Below are 19,665 nucleotides of genomic sequence, written 5' to 3' on the forward strand. Positions count from 1 at the left end.
GAAGTTGGGAGAGAAAGGGATATGTATGACTTAAAAGTTTTTAATTTGAGACAAATGAATAGAGTAGAGGGATTTAATGTAAACATTGCTTTAAAGGTGTTACCTTTATTTGCATAATAAAATGTGGGACAATTCATAGTCTCTTTTGAAAACATTGCTAACAAGAGCCATCAGAGATTTCAGACCTCCACCAATGAATATTGCCAACATTTAACTAAAGTCTACGGATATCGCCTCCCACTTTTCATATGCTGACTGTACGGCAGATGGTAAAAAGTGGAATGTTGATCCAGAATCGTGATCTTGATTCTTATAACAGCCAACATTTCATGGTTTATTACGATACATAATATCTATCAATTCTTAAAATTTGGTGACAATACAAAGTGTCAATTTGTTTTAACGTAATCTTTAAAATTATGAAAAATGCAAATCCGGATCTAGAATCTGGATCCGGAACCAGAACATCTACAAAACTTCATGGAGTCGTCCATGGCCTAAGATCCATCTGTGATAGAAATTTCGTCAAAATCCGTCAATTTGTTTTCATATAATCTTCAAAATCGTGAAAAATGCAAATCCGTATCTGAATCATCTCCAAAATTCAATGGGGTCTCCCATGACCCAAGATCTATCTGTGGTGAAAATTTCGTCAAAATCCGTTGAGTAGTTTTGACGTAATCCTGTTCACAGGCACGCAGACAAATAAATGAATAAATAAATAAACCGATTCGAAAATATAACCTCCTTGGCGGAGGTAATAAGTCGGCATGGCATAAAGGAATGTGTACTCATAGTGTCGTCTTGTAGATAAGGTTAAAAAACAATTGGAATACAAAAAAATGACTTAAATCTATGAAATTAATCCCATAAAACATTACTAGAGACATTCGGACAAAATTGTCTACTCAAATCTTTGTAGAATCTGCTAGATTGGAGGAGAAAGCATTCAGGAACTGGATTAACTCAAAGAAAATTGTCGATATTAATAAGTTAAATAAACTAATGTCCGTTAATGAGATTAAATCCTGTGTACATAGAAAATCTGACCAAATGTTACTACCAAAATGTTCAGCATGGTAAATCAGACCAAATATTATTACTGAATATTCAGTATGGTAAATTGGATCAAATGTTATTACCAAATATTCAGCATGATATATTCGAACCAAATATTAGTGCTAATTGTTCAACATGGTAAAACGGACCGAATATTAGTAATGAATATTCAGCAAGGTAAATTGGATCAAATGCAAGTAGCGAATAATCAGCATAGTAAATCGGAGCAGATGTGAGTACTGGATAATCAAGATTAAAAATGTTACCAAATTTTAGTACTATATATCCAACATGGTAAATCGGACTAGATTTTAGTGTCAAATATTCAACATGGTAAATGGGACCTAATGTTAGTACCAAATATTCAGCCAAGTCAATGCGACCAACTGTTCATTCCAAATATTCAGCATGGTAAATTAGACCAAAATAATGTTAGTATAAATGATTCAACATGGAAAGCTTTACCAATATTATATTGCAGCCGAGACATGAAGTCAGTTTAAGGTGTGGCAGATTTTGGAATCTCAGTGAGTGCAGCGATGCCAATTTGACCGCCAAATATCAGATTAATTGCTCCCACAAGAAGTTCTTCAACCCGCTCTCTCCATCACTTGATATATATATATATATATATATATATATATATATATATATATATATATATATATATATATATATATATATATATCTGTTTGTGTGTGTGTGTGTGTATAACCGGTTATATTCATACAATATATATATATATATATATATATATATATGTATTAATCTTAATTTTTTTTTTTCAATTCAACACCACCCATATGAGATAAATGTCTAACTTGGTATTGTCTACTAAGCCATTTTTTGCTCTTCCTCATATCCATCCCATCTCTTCTTCCCTCTCTATCATTCATGTTTGCTCCTATGATTAGCTTCTCCTTTTTCACTGTTCTAATAGCAGCATCAAACTCTTGTCTAGATCATTCTTTCTCATGTTTTGGCCAACCCATCTGAGAAGCATATGCTGAAAATATATTTATTATCTAATTTCCTACTATGAATAGACTCTTTAAAAATCCTTTACTCTCTTTACTTCTACCAATTTTACCTTCCAGTTATTACTTATTATAACCCAAACTCCGTGTCTTCCCTCTCGCAACCCGCTGTTATAGAGCTTATACTCATTTCCTTTCTCTTTAGCTCCACATCATTTCCATCTAGTCTCCTGCAGACACATGATATATATCCTTTTATTCTCCATCACATCCGCTATATCCCTCAATCTTCCTGTTAGAGTGCTGACATTCAAAGTAACTGTTCTGATCTTCCATTCTGTCACTAGCTTCTTTGGCCACAGTCGTGATTCCTGCGGTACCCCTCATCTAGGCTATTTGTCACGCGCATCACTTATAGGGGACGCCCTAGCCGCATCTATATATCTAATAGCACCAGGCATGGTAACTAATTTGGCAAAGGGTTTTGACGATTTCATGCTCTTGCAGTCATATATTACCTGAACAGTCTGTATTTGATATGTTGTCTTCTATTTTTTTTTTTAAACCAAAAAGAACATTTGGTTACTACTACACAACAAAACGCTTCATTTTACTATAAGCATAATAGTGTGATTTGTGTTTTAATTCCCTAAGGTCATTTTAATATTTCACATTTATGAAATAAAAGGAGTATCTATACCGCAGTATTATCTCAACATATAGGCCACACCAGACTTTACCACACTACCATACTTACTTTTACTCGGGGAAACAACTTTCATGTTATTAAAATTAAGACACAGTACTTTGCACGATGGAATGTACTGCATAATTTTCAATAGAAAATAGATACACAGATAGAATAAATTAGGATCTATTCTGAGAAAGGATTAATATAAAAGAAAATGTCATGTATATAAGCTAGATCTACTATAAAATTTTAAATCCAGAATTGAGTAATACGTGGTTGCCACAAATATGCGAATTACAAACTCATTCTTCCTAGCTCTTTGACAGTGAATAACTAGAAGAAAACTGAAACGATGATATACATAAAAAAAATTCTCAAATTTAATTTCTGGAAGAAAAACGGTGACATTTAAAAGGATACAATAAGAAGATAAACTATCTTAATCCTCACATACCTGAGTGTTGATCCTAAGTTTGTTCATAGCTTGTAGGGCAACGCTGGCGTGGTCCGGCGTAGCGTGGAAATGATGAGTAGGTGGTTGCGTTGGCGTACCAGCAGGAGTTCCTGGTGTTCCTACTTCGACACTCATCGTGAATAAGCGATTGACTACGCGGGGGAGTCGATATAAAAAACTAAGTGAATGAGCTTCCTAAGTTATCACAGTACTCGATCATAGACGTACAGTCAAGAGATTCTCAGGTTTTTCCTTCTTCGAGAGCGTTTGATCTATATTTGTCATTTATGAAATATGTGTGTGTTTATTGTCATACGTTGAAACAAAGGAATGACGCTTTCACCACGAAAAAAAAAAACAGTTCTCGTTTAAGAGGTTCAACTCCTGTGCTAAATTTAGTACGGGAGAACTCTAAAACCAATATCATTAGACAACACGAAGGCGAAACTCCATCAACAACCAGGACAGGCTTTTAAGAAAACTTTACAATAGAGACATTTTCAAAACCTCGATTAGCAGCAGCAGGACGTGACTTTAGCGTGAATAAAAGGACGTGTTTTCTAAGCAGAAACTAGCGAGAAGAGACCGACACACTCCAGGAAACGACCCGTTCTCCACACGCGGTTAAAGACTTTTGTAAAAATTGGGAGAGGGATGAATAGGAGATGCACATCCATGAAACGGCGAGATTATAAAAAAAAGGAATGTAGGAAAGTAGGAAACTGTAAGAGCTTTTCTACTTCAAGTGAGAGGTCTAGAGGTCTCCCTCGGAAGGATTTAAAGCTGACGACCTACGAGAGATGAGAAGTGGAAAGAGATCCCTTGAGGGATTTACGGACAGCGATTTCTCTCTCTCTGAGCTCTCCTCTGGATATTACTTTTTCATATGCCAGTAATGATGCTATTAGTAATGGCAGTAAGAATATTTAATGAGCTTCTTTATAAAATAGGTGGGTTGTTGTCTTTGTCTTTTTTTTTATGAAAAAGGGGGCATGGCATTCAAATCTTTCTAGCATAGAACTATTTTCTCATCCTGAAGATTCAAAATAGATTTCCGTCTTATTAAAAGAAGGTTTGTGAAAAATCAGTGCCTAGGGAAATTAAAAAAAAAAATGTATTTAAGACGGCTATATGTCATAAAAAACTTAGGGACCAGAAATGGTTTGCAAAAGATTCATTTAACATTCCTGGCCGGAGAAACCTACTTGGGAGAGGTGTTGTGGCGCCTTCTAACAAAAGGAAGGAATTTAGATACCTCCACACAATTTTGTTCTCTCTCTCTCTTCCTCTCTCTCACTTTAATGCGTTGGAGTAAATTCAAACAATAAGTAAGACTTGTCAAATCCCCTTGTCACGTGTTTCTGGGGAAATTTTCTCTGGCACATTCAAATACTTTTTATTTCATGCATAAAGAAGTGAATTTGTACTTTCAAGTGATTCGGATAACAATATTCGAAAATGAGAAAGTCCTTTGGATACAGTAATAACGTGTTCTTGAAAAGGAGGAACTATTTTTCAGTGACTCAGCTAGTGTAAATATCTCAGAGGTAGGAGTGAAATTCTCTTTTCTATTTTAAGAGTTTTTTTCTCAAATTCTTTCACGGCGTGCTTTCCAAATCTTCTTCATAATAAAAAAGTATATTTGATAAAAACACATCTATACTGGATTTACAGTCTACTTTCAAATGTCTATTATATCACTTGATGGGCAGAACAACTCGGTATCTGCAATGATCCACATTCTACTTTGAGTTTTTCTGAAGCCTTCCATGACCGATCTCTGCTCGAGGAATTTACTCTTCATCGTACAATTACAGAAAGCCATCACAGAGTTTCCATTATCTCACTCCAAGTTGCACCACGTCAGTGTCTTTTTAAAATGTCATCCTTTCATGATATATGTACCCTTGAGTAATTTTTTGATACCGGGCTATTTCTATTCCCATTTTGACAAAATGAAAATTAAAAAATCTGTTCTCAGTGATAAAGCAATATCACTATTCCTTTTAAAAAATAAATTTCTCCTGGAGACGATGAAATTTTCATCCAGTAACTAAACTAACGAAAAATAGAAATATTTCTAAAACGTGTCAAAGCTGGGAAAACTGGTACACAAAAATTATTTTGAAATTCAATCGAGAAAAAACAAGGTCGGGTGACGAAAACTTGGCTTTTCAGAATCGAATCACATATTCCATATCTTTAGGTCTACTGACAATATTCCATTTCATGAATAAGATGAACACTTGCAACATCAGATTCAACGAGGTCGTCCGAATAATCCAGTGATGTTATCCTGCAATGAGAAAAAATGGATAAATTAATGAAAAAGAAAACTATGTAAGGAAAAATAAAACAACAATAATCGATTTTATAATCCATATTTTTCGAAGTTTTTCTTGAAGATATAAAAACATTGAAAAATTCTTGAAATTTTTAAAACCATAGATAAACTAAATCAAATGAAATTACTAAATAGAGTAAATTAAGATTTTGCTTTTGTAATAGGATCATTATTATACTATGTATTTACTTCAGAATCAATAGGGATTAACCAAGGTCTCTTAACATATTCAAGAAGTTCCCTAAATGCACCCAGGATATTATGGAGCCAAATATCAAATATGAAGCATACTATATATATATATATATATCTCTCTCTCTATTCTCTCTCTCTATCTCTCTCTCTCTCTCTCTCTCTCTCTATATATATATATATATATACACATATATATACATATATATATATATATATATATATATATACATATATATGTGTGTCGTATATATGTATATATATATATATATATGTGTGTGTGTGTGTGTGTATATATATATATATATATATATATTTATATATATATATATATATATACACACGTATATATACATATATATGTGTGTCGTATATATATATATATATATGTGTGTGTGTGTGTGTAGTGCATATATATATATATATATAATTATATATATTTATATATATATTATATATATATATATATATATCGATGGAAATATAAAGCGATAAAATTAAAATTAGAAATTAAATCTCCGCAACCATAAAAAGTTGTATATTCATTTAAACCCGTATGTATATATCTTTAAAAATTCGAATTGGATTACATGAAAAAACATTGCTTGCTAATGGCAACGGCCTTTTGATTAAATTTCCGTCCCTGTACCCCGCCCATTCATCCCTGTAAGTACAAAATCATCAATATTTTTGCTTATCGTTCTTTAATATTGAATAAACAATCAGCTCAAACTCCACAGGAAATTGGCTCTCTCTCTCTCTCTCTCCTCTCTCTCTCTCGTTGTTTAATATTGAATAAACATTCAACCCAAAACTCCACAGGAAATTGGCTCTCTCTCTCTCTCTCTCTCTCTCTCTCTCTCTCGTTGTTTAATATTGAATAAACAATCAGCTCAAACTCCACAGGAAATTGGCTCTCTCTCTCTCTCTCTCTCTCTCTCTCTCTCTCTCTCAAATATGTCCGCGTAATATTATATGACCTTTTTTGTAATTATATTTTTTCTTCTTTATAGTATTGAAAATTGTTAAAAGCAATAGAAAATGTCATTGTTGAGAAATATAACCACTTCCCGGAAGCTTCTCTCCAATTTCCTTTTATTGCTAATGGGGAAATTTGTTTTTATAATCAACCACCCTTGCTCGAGGCGAGCCTACTTCATTATGAAGCTTAATGTGAAAAATGATACCCAGTATGAACCAAGTATTTACCTCTTTTCATTACAACTCTTCAAGGTCAAGTGAAGACAAATTCATTAAGGATACAAAGTAAACATCTCTGGTAATGCAAATTAAAAGAGAAAGCAAGGGAACAAACAACTTAGATTTAATAGTTCTACATTTTAATTTATTGAAAGTTCATCCAATGTGTACATAACAGCGCTGGTATTAAGCAGTTTTTGAAAAAAAAAAAAATCCTCATGATGCAAGTTTTTTAATAGTACGTTTTACAGTGTTCTGCCTTATATAATTTATTTTACGTTTTTCCCGTTGTACTTAAAGATATTTCTATTAATGTCTCTTATTCTAAAGTTATATATATATATATATATATATATGTGTGTGTGTGTGTATGTATATATATTATATATATATATACATATACATACATACATACATACATATATATATATATATATATATGTTTCATTTCAATTTCGTTACCTTGACACTTCGATATATCTTTTGTTACAATGATTAGCCTAAATGGAATTCCTTGACACATCGATTATCTGCTTAGAGGAATTTATAGTAAATAAGTTTTTTATCGCGTTGTTTCTGAAAATTACATTAATGTCGGATATTCCAGGAAGAGGCAAACTCTTTTTTTTTAGATTTAGGAAGAGGATGTTATTCATATCAAAATCATTATAAAAAACAACTCTTTAAATGTTGTCCTTGTCTTTTGAAAGGCTCTGTCAATAGAACGAGGTGGGTTATTCCAAACTGACACTATATCAAATTTTCCCAAGCTCTGCTTCAGAAAATTCAGGGCAGTTTACCCGTTATGCCCGTAAAGCCCTAAATGAGAAAATCGTCATTTTGGTTAACCGGTGAGGAATTGAGTAAAAATTTTTATACAGTGAATTTGAAATTTATCTCTTGTCTCAACATTAAAACGCTCAAAAGATTCAACCGAAATGATGTTTTTCTCATCTATTTGTAAAGGCACTGCAGGTAAATTTCTGATATTATTAAATCCGAGTTTAATATAATTTAAAAAATAGCAACAGTTCTATAGTATCCACTTTCTTTATAAATATGGAGGACATAAGAGCGGTGAAGCTGAGTAATGAAAATTTTTAAAGGTTTTAGGTAAGTCTGAGAATGCTAGTGGAAGTGAATGTTTAGTATATAAGAAAAGTGATTAAGAGGTTGATAAAAGCAAAAACACCAGACAATGAAATTGCAACTAAAATGTAGTTTAGTGATGATAGTCTGGTTGAGTGGCTGACCCTGGTTCGCTTGGTATTTCTGGAGAAGGATCTAAAAGAATGTGGGAGAGTAATCATTGTCCCGTTATATACAGATAACAGTGAAGAAACTGCATGGTAAAATTTCAACCCAGAAAGTTGAATGGGTGACAGAGACTGATGGGGAAAAAACAAAGTCTCTTTGGACAAGGAAGAAGGTGTATAAATCAAAACATTTATGAAACAATTATGTAAAAATTAAAGGATAAACCTATACGAAGATTTAAGAAAAGTTACGATAAAATTGATAGTGAGGCATTGTGAAGGTACTGAGCAAGTATATGGTATAGGGAATAGGTTGTTTGGAGCTGCTAAAGTTTTCATGATGGAAGTGAAGTTGTGTAGGCAGGAGAGACACAGGTTTGTTAGGAAGCGGGTCTTAGACAAGGGTGTTTTATGTTACCATCGCTGCTCATTATTTTTGTGGATGGTGTGATGTCAGTGGTCAGAGAAAGGACAACAAATGGATGTAGGAAATTGTGGGATAAAAATTTAATTATGAGTGGAAGGCTGAGGTATTGATGCTTGAGGATACTATACTAATCTAATTGAGAACAAAAAAGAGAAATTGCAGATCGCAAGTAAATGTTTGAGAGTGCTTGGAACATGAGAAATTGAGAGTAAATAGGAGCATTATGAAAGTAACAGAATAAATAGAAACCTTGGAGATATAGTATTAAATGTTAGTATTGGAGTGGATAAATGGTAATGGTTGATATTTATAAGTATATTAGAATAGATAAGACTGCTGGTATCAAGATAAGAGAAGGAGGAGGGGGGGTTGCAACAGAGGTGAAGCAGGAAAAGTACCAGCGTCTGCAAAAGGCAAAAGGCTTATATTTTCTGTGGATGACAAGGTAGCGATGTGTGAGTGGATTGTTGAAGCAACTCTCCTTTATGAAAGTGAAGAGTTAATGCTGAATTCACATAGAAATACTATTAAGATGAATTGTTTTCGAAGTAAATGTGCTGTACCATGAAACATACAAGGTGAGAAATATGAAGATACGTAAAAGAAATGGTAAAAGGAGTAACATGGGTGAAAGGATGCATCCTAAAATTTTTAGATTGAAGTCATGTAGTAAAAAAGGAATGTCAAAAGGGTATCGAAAACGAGAAGAGTATATAACCCAGAAGTGTTAGGCAGTACGAGGGGAGGAAGGCCTAGCCTAGACAGAATTGAATAGATGATATAAACCACATAAAGAGTACGTTCAATAAAAGGGTAAATGCAATGTATAATGGTAGGTTCGATACAATGTTAATGGGCTGACGCATGAAGTGGCTAATTTGTGGAGGTTTTAGAACACAAAAGGATCAGGTAGGAGTTTTCAGATAAAAGGGGGAATCTGACAATTATGTCTAGTTCTTTTTCTCTGGAGTAATCCCGTTAGTGAATATGACTTCATATATATTACAAAAAATGCAGCCGCTATATGTGTATACATACGTACTATATATTTATGGATATATATAAATATATATATATATATATATATATACAGTATATGTATATATATATATATATGTATATATATACTGTATATATATATATATATATATGTGTGTGTGTCTGTATGTGTGGTGTGTGGTAAATGTATATGTATATATACCAACATACACATATACATATTATATACACACACATATATATATATATATATATACATATATATATAAATATATATATATATATATATATATGTGTGTGTGTGTGTGTGTGAGTGTGTAAATGTATATGTATATATACTAACACATATACATAAGAAAAATCAAAATATTGAGTGAATTTTGACTAGTTTTGTCGTTGACTTCTTCAAGAGAAGTGATTTATTGAGATAGATTTTTATACTAAAATATATAGGGAGGTCTGAGTAAGCAGTGAGACAGAGAGTGAAAGAAGCATGGCGAAAGTGGAAAGAAGTAACTAGAGTTGTTTAAGAGAAGAATGCCAGTAAGGGCTCAAAAATGAAGATTTAAAGACATTTATCAGGCGTGTGCTATTATATAAGGCAGAAACTTGGGTTCTAAAGATGTAAGAGAGAGAGAGAGAGAGAGAGAGAGAGAGAGAGAGAGAGAGACTGTTGGTAGAAAGAACCGGGATGAGGAAGGGGAGATGGTTTGCTGGAATACCACAACTGGAAAGGAGAGAGAGTCAAGGTATCAGAAGAATGTGTGCCATAGCCTCTGTACCAAGGTATACCACTGTCTTGGGTTAGAGTTCTCTTGCTTGAGGGTACAATCGGGCACGATGTCCTGCATTGTTTCTCTTCCTCTTCTTTTGTTAAAGTTTTTATAGTTATATAGGAGATATTCATTTTAAAGTTACTATTCTTGAAAATTTCATTTTTCCTTGTTTACTTTCCTTACTAGGCTATTTCCCTGTTGGAACCCCTGTGCTTATAGCATCTTGCTTTTCCAAATAGGGTTGAAGCTTACCAAGTAATAATAATAATAATAATAATAACAATAATTATAATAATAATAAAAATAATAATAATAATAATAATAATAATTATAATAATAATAATAATAATATGTGTAATGAGTGAAGGCTAGGGAAGATCGTCTGATATAAATTTACTATGGCTTTGTAATAAGAAGATAGGAGTTGGAACCAATCGAGGGAGTTAATAACAGGCCAGTGTGGGGGCGACAGTGAATAAGATTGATGGATGAGGTGAGGAGGGATAAGGGTGTGGTGGGCCTGGAAAAAGAATATGCAAGGGATGGAAATAAACGGAAAAAGTTTATTCGAGCAACTGACCCTGCAATACAGTGGAATTGATAAGAACGAGAGAATAAGAATTTTTAAACGTATGATACAGTAAAAGTACGATCATACATAAAATAATAATTGCTGAACAATACTCGTACATCAGAAAGACATTCTACCTGAGAGGGCTTAATCCCGCAGGTGATTCCTTGGACGGAGCTCATATATCATTAAACAGGTGGGGAGCTTAAAGGGGCATTTTAGATGCTAGGTGTTTTACTTTTAGGCCTACCGTTAGTTACCTATAATTTACTTATACCAACATGAATTCATCCTAATAATCTTTATACTTATTCATGTAAATACCAAAACACATGAATGCATCCTGTATATACACTACGCTATCATACGCATACACGTATAATTGTATACGTATGCGCATATGTTCAGCTGTGACTTGTGTGTGAGGTTTTATATATATTATCTGGTATGGATGGATTGACGAACTAAGAAAATTTGCATGTATATATATATATATATATATATATACATATAATATATATAAATATATATATATATAAATACATATATATATATATATATATATATGATAAATTTTGCACATTTTTACGTGTTTTTTCATATTCAAATAAGCCATATATATTTTTGATATATTAATGTCTGGATTCTCTTAACAACCTCGGGATCACAGACCCAGGCGAAATCTCACAAAGACAAGAGCTTGGCTCCGGCCGGGAATCGAACTGTCTATATAAGCTTGCCGACCAGGGTTCGATTCCCGGCCGGAGCCAAGCTCTTGTCTTTGTGAGATTTCGCCTGGGTCTGTGATCCCGAGGTTGTTAAGAGAATCCAGACATTAATATATCAAAAATATATATGGCTTATTTGAATATATATATATATATATATATATATACACACATATATATATGTGTGTGTATGAGTGCGTGTGTGTGTGTGTAATTTCATGAATGAGGTTATATGTGCCTATACTATGTGTGTGTGTGTATATATATATATATATATATATATATGTATATATATATATGTATATATATATTTATATATATATATATTTATATATATATATATATATATATATATTTATATATATGCCTGTGTGTAATTCCATTGATGAGGTTATGTGTGTGTGTGTGTGTCTCTCTCTCTCTCTCTCTCTCTCTCTCTCTATATATATATATATATATATATATGGCTGTGTATACATCCATGTATAAGCATGTACAGTAGATGTTTCTGTATATGCAGGGATAAGATTGAAATAATTATTCGACATAAATGAGTAACAGTGTGAAGAAATTGAATATAACCATAGGAAGACCTAAAAGGAAAAACACCTGACATCTGAAACGAGCCTTTAAGCACCACATTCGGCTAATGGGTTATGAGCTCCCCCCAAAGGAAAGGACCTGCGAGCTTGGGTCCTTGCAGGTGGAATTTATTTTTTTCTGATGTATTGTTTTACAAATGCCTGTGTGTATGTTTATACTCTTGCTGTACTATTAAATAGTGTAAATCTCTCTCTCTCTCTCTCTCTCTCTCTCTCTCTCTCTCTCTCTCTCCTGGATAATCTGACGGTACGCTTCGCAGCTCTATACTGTGCTGCTTTAATTTTGAAATACCAACAGGGAACCAATAGCATAAACCCCATAAAAGATTAAACCTCCAACCATAAAATAACAATCATTGCTAAAAGATTCAGAAATTTGACGGAATTTGTGGACGACATTTGTGAAACCTGGTTTACACTACGATGTTTGCATACCTTCATTTTCTAATTTCGTTGGTGTTATTTTAACTCTTTGCACTAATTCACTACCACGGTTGATAGAGCACTAGATTTCAACATTACCATTTATCACCTCCGCCAACGAAGTTGGAATTAAGTTATGTTTTTACCCCTGTTTGTGTGTGTATTTGTTTGTTTATGAACAGCTTCCTGGCCACAATTTTTATCGTAGAGTACTGAAACTTGCACGGATTAACTGTTATATAAAAAAGCTGGAAATTATCAAATTTTGGAAGGTCCAGGTCAAAGGTTAAGGTCACAGTCAAACAAAATTTCCAATTCACGTAATAAGCCATAAGTTTGGCTTTTATTATTATAACTGGACAAGAAACTTACTTCATAAAAGATAATAAAATATTATGGTAACTGATAACTGTGGAGATGTTATGCCTATTTTCGCTTGAAATAAAAAATAAGGAAGGAAGGCCTTCTGCATTTATGTCCAATCGAAAAGGAAAAAATCCGCCTGTTCTTAACCAGTAAATGCCAATAGTTATATGGCTTATAAAGCCTTCAGCTGGTCAGACGATTAGCCATATTAATATCTGTTTTTTTTTTTTTTCTTTTTTAAACACTTAAGACTGAAGGGCTCTACTCCCTTTAGTCAGGCTGAAAAATACGCCGCCTGCTTAAGATTTAAGTCTTTGTCTCTCAACGCGTACTTGAAAGTTGTATAGAACCTAGAGAAAGAGAGAGAGAGAGAGAGAGAGAGAGAGAGAGAGAGAGAGAGATTATTGTGCCATAAAGGCAAATACGTTTAGTTGTTTATTTTTCTTATACCGGGTAAGGTTTTTTTCCTTTTAGTTAGATTAACTTTGTTTTCTATATCCTATTCAATCTTATGAAATACAGGAGATTTATTCGGATGAAGAATACACGGGAGAGAACCAGAGAGAAATGGCTCAATCATTTTCTTCGGTAAGTGCCTTCCTCCCTCTCATACAAACACACTCACAGTAAAAGCTCTCCGTTTCGAAATGGCAAGGAACGCCAAAGGCCATATCCGGCGTTCCAACTCTTAGTAATTTACTTGCGATATGGATAATAAAAACCAGAGTAATGCTCATAAGGTTCACGATATGGTAATGGAGTCTCAAGCTTCCCGATGAAGTCTGCTAATATGAGATGGTTTTCGAGATTGCTTATAAAAGCATTTGTTTCGATTATGAAGTATTTTTATTAAACATTTCAATCCTTTTAGATTAATTCTCATCTTTTCTGTGGTTCATTTTCTCATTCGTTGAATTTTGTTCTTGACAGTCTTTGTCCAGTATCCCCTGCATGACAAAGGACAACAATGTATGACAGAATCATGAGAAAATCATTTGGCAGCGAATCTGAGAATAATTTTCCGAGTCCATGTTCTCGCTCTCCGCTCTCCCCGAAAATTGTTAACGGATAGTAGTGGATGACTGAAATTTTCTTCTCCTTTCCCCTTTCCTCTTATATGTCACTACTCTCATAAACCTACTACAAACAAAATGGTCAATTACTATCATTAAAATTAATCTTATTACCAATCAAGCTACAACCCTAATTGGAAAATCAAAAGGCTATAAGCCTAAGGGCTCCAATAGGGAAAGACCCCCAAAATGGAAAGGAAAAAGAGAGGTAACGAATAAACTATAAATGAATACTAATAAAATATATCAAGATCTGAAACAAGGTTAAGCAGTTAAGTCATATATAAACTACGGAAAGAGGTTTATGTTAACATGTTTAAGAGAAAGAAATTACAACTCTGAACTTCTGAAGTTCCACCGATTCAACCGCGAGATTAGGTCATTCCACAATCTGGTCATAGCTGGAATAAAATGCCTACCATACTGTATCGCACTGAGCTTTATAGTAGCGACAACAAACGTTAGAATTACCTTACATAGAACTACATACAAGTTGGTACAGTCTGGAAAGATTTGAATGCAAAGGATGATCGAAGTTATGAAAAATCTTATGGAATCTGCAATTAGAACTAACTGAACGATTAATATCCAGATCAGGAATAAGGAATTTAATGCATTGCAAGTTCTTGTCCTTAAAATTAAAATGAGTCTTTAGCTGAATTGAATTGAATATAAGATTTAGACCTTAAGCAAAGCACTGGGGCATCAAAGGCCATTCAGCGCTGTATAATGCAAATTAATCAAGCATACGCGTACTCTCACATTTGGCATAGTTTCAACTTCTAAAACTAATCACACAACTTTCTAAAATAATATCTAAATGCAAACTAAGGAGGGATTAAAAGGATTAAAAAAATGAATTATAAATTATAAATTTGTACAAGTTCAGGGGATAACAATTCTCCCCCAGTATGTCTTCAATTGAAGACCAGGTTAGAAAAATAATATTCAAAACATGATTGAATGAAATATTTAAACCATTTCCTCAAGATGTATTAATCAACAAAAATCTTAAAAGGCTTTCTCAGTATATGAATATTTTGTGCAATTGTAGAAGAAACAGACCCGACGTGTTTCTTAAAAGTATATTTGTAATCAAGAATCAAACATAGAATTTTAAATAAGTTGTATACCCCATAGTCCTGCTATTCAGTGCTCCTAAAAATAGCTAACCCAACCTCCACCAGTAGCCTTCAACATCTCTCTAAACTAAATTAAACATCGAAAGGGGGGGGGGGGGAGATATAACGACCTAATTCAGGAACATTCAAGAGAACAACGTTCCTCTCTGAACAGGTCCAGATTTTCAAATATTTCCTATAGTAAAGTGTTATATGCATTTTGTGTTAAAAGTGGGCTGACAATTATGTTAGGATAATTTTGAGGGTGTAAAAACTAAAATATCTGTCTGCTACCCTCAATTATTAGGTCCTCGCCTTTAAATCTAAGAGTTAAAATGACCATCATTCATGGCCCAATAGTCCTGCTAGCATTCATGCAATTTCTGTTCACAAGACTGATACCGTTCATTTAGTACATGACTTTGGGATATTAAGTATATATTTGCTTCATTGGGTTGTTGCCTTTACAGTTTAAGAGTCTGGTACAGGAATATATATATATATATTATATATATATATGGTGAGATGTTTGCACGAGCTGTGCTTGTTTATAAGCTCACATGTCAGGTCTTGTAATAGGTAATTCTATATATATCTAAACATTTACGTATATATATCTTTACAGATATATATGCATATGTATATATACATACTGTGTACATAATATATATACAGTATATATATACATATACACACACACATATATATATATATATATATATATTCTGTATATATATACATGTATATACACATACACACACACACACATATATATATATATATATATGTATATATATATATATATATATATATGTATATATATATATGTATATATATGTATATATATATATATATAAATTATATATTCTGTATATATATATATATATATATATAAATTATATATTCTGTATATATATATATATATATATAAATTATATATTCTGTATATATATATATAATATATATATATATATATATATATAACGTATGTTTAAATATACTGTACTGTATATAATGTACATATGTGTAAATATGTATATACATGTAACATTTATATAATTTAAAATTTAAGAATAATTAATTAAAAGTTAACGCAAGTTTGATATGATCCATTACCTTTGTAATTAAACGAAAAACAGAAATATGAAAATTTCCCAAAATACTTCTTCATTTTAGAACGTTTTTTTCTCGAAAATTCATTGAAGAATCCTATGAAATAATTTCATAAAGGCAGAAATATCATTGCATTCTGTTCACAAGCAATATCTACTATCATATATTAATCTCTCTTTATCTTGCTTAAGGGTGATTAATAGGCAAAACCCTTTATTATTATTATTATTATTATTATCATATTATTATTATTATTATTATTATTATTATTATTTGCTAAGCTACAATCTTCGCTCAAAACTCAGGATTCTATAACAGTTAACGTGTTTGCTATAATTTAAGATAAATATTGCAAAATTTCCAGCGAGTTTTTAACCTTACGCCAATAAGATACCAGGATTTAGCATAAACCTCATTACTCTGGTTAGGGAGAATCAGTGTCAATGGATGAAATCATAAGACTTCATACCTTGTACTCATGGTGCCAGAAAACGGGGTCACGAAGAACTATGACATTGTCAAACTCTATAGTGCTTGGGCGCATTTACTTGTTATCTATTTGATTATCTTTTACATGGTCATGATTTTTTAGCTAGGTCCTAACGAATGTTTGCATAATATATGTAAATTATTTTCATTCGAAAAAAATAAGATAATTCTAAAAGAAAGCCTGAAAAAAAATCAAAGATGAATTTTCAAGACCAACGTGGAGTAAATGGCAGTTTCTGGAAGACTATAGAGTTACAAAATCACATCAGAAGACTTGGAGGAAAAGTTAACTTTTTAAAACAATTTCTAGAAAAGAAATGTTTTTAAAATTGCAATTATTAATACTCGAGAGAAGCAATGTGAAACTTTGAAAGGATTCCGTTAAAAACAAAAAGCCTTTGCGAAGGCCTACAATAAAAACCCAAAATTTCGAAAAGAAATGGAGAATATCAGTGGAAACGATGGAAACAATAAAGGGAATATTGTGGGAACGAAAAACTATGGAAATCTAATAATAGTAAAATATAGGAGGCTGGATTGGATTCATAACCCAGCCCTGGGGCCGGAGAGGCAAATCAGCATCCAGCTGCAACTGGAGGGAAAACCCTGCAGTTGTAATATGAAGCAAACTTTAAAAGAGGCTGGACAGCTACATGGAAATTTCTTTAATAGGAACAGAGGTAAAATAGAAGGCTAATAAGTGGATGCAGTTAGAGGCTAAAAAGACATTTAAATAAAGCAAACAACGAGACTCACTGACGGTGCTAAGTTGCTGATCCTTTACAGTATGTGCATTGCAATATAATGGAAGCTTCTCATGCGACATTTAGTTGACAGTAGATTGAAAATATGGATTCAGTTTGAAGTTGAGAATTTTTAAAAGCAAATTAGGCAGCCAAACAAATTGCATATTTCTCAAACACTTGCAAAATAGAAGAAATCATTCAGAAGTTTTCTTCAACTGCTAAACTAAAAATATTCCCAAGTAACTGAAAGCAAAAAGAAAAAAAAACTATTATTGGAAGTAAATGAAAATTGTACACGAAATGGTCTTAACGATGTGTTAACCTTAAGACAATTATATCTGATAGGCCTGGTTACGAGTTGAGAAGTATGGAACAAATTTTGAAAATGGTCTGCCTAAGCTACAACATCGCGGTGGGACTTTGCAAAAGAAAAAACAAAATGCCAGCTGGTATCCATCCAAGAGAGGTTTTTTTGCGAGAGACAGATACAATAAATGTTTGAGTTCTAATGAAGTAGATGGGATTTTGGAAATCCTCCAATCTAACTAGAATAGATAGGATTTCAAATCTATATGTAATAGCGATGTAGAATAAAAAAAAAGAAAAAAAGAGAGAGAAGTAAAAGAGGAACTTTGGGAACGTTGATAAAAAGTCAATAGTCGATGACGCTTGAAGTAATAAATCAGAAACAAAGATGGCAAAGGCTCGCTCCTCTTTAGATTTGCTGAGTTTGTCTGTTTGCTTTCTTGTTAGTTAGATAGAAGAGTCTTTCTTTTGCCCTTTTTTATTTTTCCCTTCCGTTTTTCTCTAAAAAGGTGTGATTTTATTTATAAGTTTTAATACAAAATACTCTCTCTCTCTCTCTCTCTCTCTCTCTCTCTCTCTCTCTCTCTCTCTCATATTTAATAAGTGTACTTAATCAGGCTCAAATGATTACCAAAGATTCTCCTACAGGTTTTTCAAGCAATATTCGTGAAAGCCGTACATTTCCATTAGCAGTTTTCTTTACTTTAAAAAAAAAAATACTAAAAGCTTCTACAAGAGGATTAGAAGTAATACCTGACACTATTTTCCTATAGAAATTGTTAATTTTATCTATAATGACAGTCATATTGGAGTTCTTAATGAAAAAGGCGAATATATAAACTTTTAAGTACTTAGAAAGATGCTACTCTGGAAATGCACAATAAACTCTTCACATTAAATCGACTGGTTTTAAGCTACAGGGATAGTAATTTTTCCACAAAATTTGATGAATTTTGTGGAGGTCTCTAAACTAGTTATTATAACAGGAAATATCACATGTAAATTACCCTAATTTCGTAGAATAACCCTAACAAAACTCAGAGTATGCAAATAGGTCGAGGACAGTGGCTCCTTTAAATCCAGATTCCTGCATTGATAATGTTTCTTTAACTATATACAACTCAAGTGTGATTCTTGACCGCAAACTTACTTTTGAGTAACATTAAGTCTGTTTCTTCTTCAATTGCACAAAAATGGCTTATTTTCCGTGTTCAATTTATTCTGAAGAAAATTTTTTAATTCTTTCATCCTGCCTTATTTCGAGTGTTGTTCTCTTGTCTGGTCTTCATCTGCTAAATCTAATCTTAGTTTCTTGGATAAAAACTTATGGTATATTAAATTTCTTGTTCCTTATTTGGATATTAGTCTCTGGACCCGTTGGTCATTGGTTCTTTATGCATGTTGCCTAACATGTTTCATAATTCTGACCTTCCTTTGTATTCAGATCTTCCCAAACTGTACAATCCTGCACGTAGTACTAATATGCAGTTAATTCTACCAGTCTTGCTTTCTCCATCCATCGTAAGGGTCAACAATACACAGTATTCTAGAAATTGTATTTCATCTATGACCCATATTGTGGGATGTTCTTCTTAAGCGGGCAGTTGAATCGATGGAAATTCAAAAGTTCAAACTTGCAGCGAATGATTTTATGCAAACAGACTGAGATAAGTCTAATTTTATAGATTATATTTGGCAGATCTATTTTAATGGTACTATTTAAGACATTTTATATTCTTTATTAATCACTAC

The 19,665-nt window shown here is 32.6% G+C and overlaps 1 protein-coding gene across 2 annotated transcripts in view; it reads right to left on the bottom strand.

Moving 5' to 3' along the window:
* Positions 1 to 19,665, bottom strand: part of LOC137617191 (kelch-like protein 17) — a 139,516-nt gene that overhangs the window by 63,588 nt on the left and 56,263 nt on the right. For both annotated transcript variants that reach the window (XM_068347082.1, XM_068347081.1), the window contains exon 2: positions 3,182 to 5,477. In XM_068347082.1, coding sequence (XP_068203183.1) covers positions 3,182 to 3,316 — 135 coding nt within the window. In that variant the 5' untranslated portion in view covers positions 3,317 to 5,477. The remainder of the gene's footprint in view (positions 1 to 3,181; positions 5,478 to 19,665) is intronic.

Source organism: Palaemon carinicauda, chromosome 23 (genome assembly GCF_036898095.1).
Source record: "Palaemon carinicauda isolate YSFRI2023 chromosome 23, ASM3689809v2, whole genome shotgun sequence".
Taxonomy (NCBI): Eukaryota; Metazoa; Arthropoda; class Malacostraca; order Decapoda; family Palaemonidae; genus Palaemon; species Palaemon carinicauda.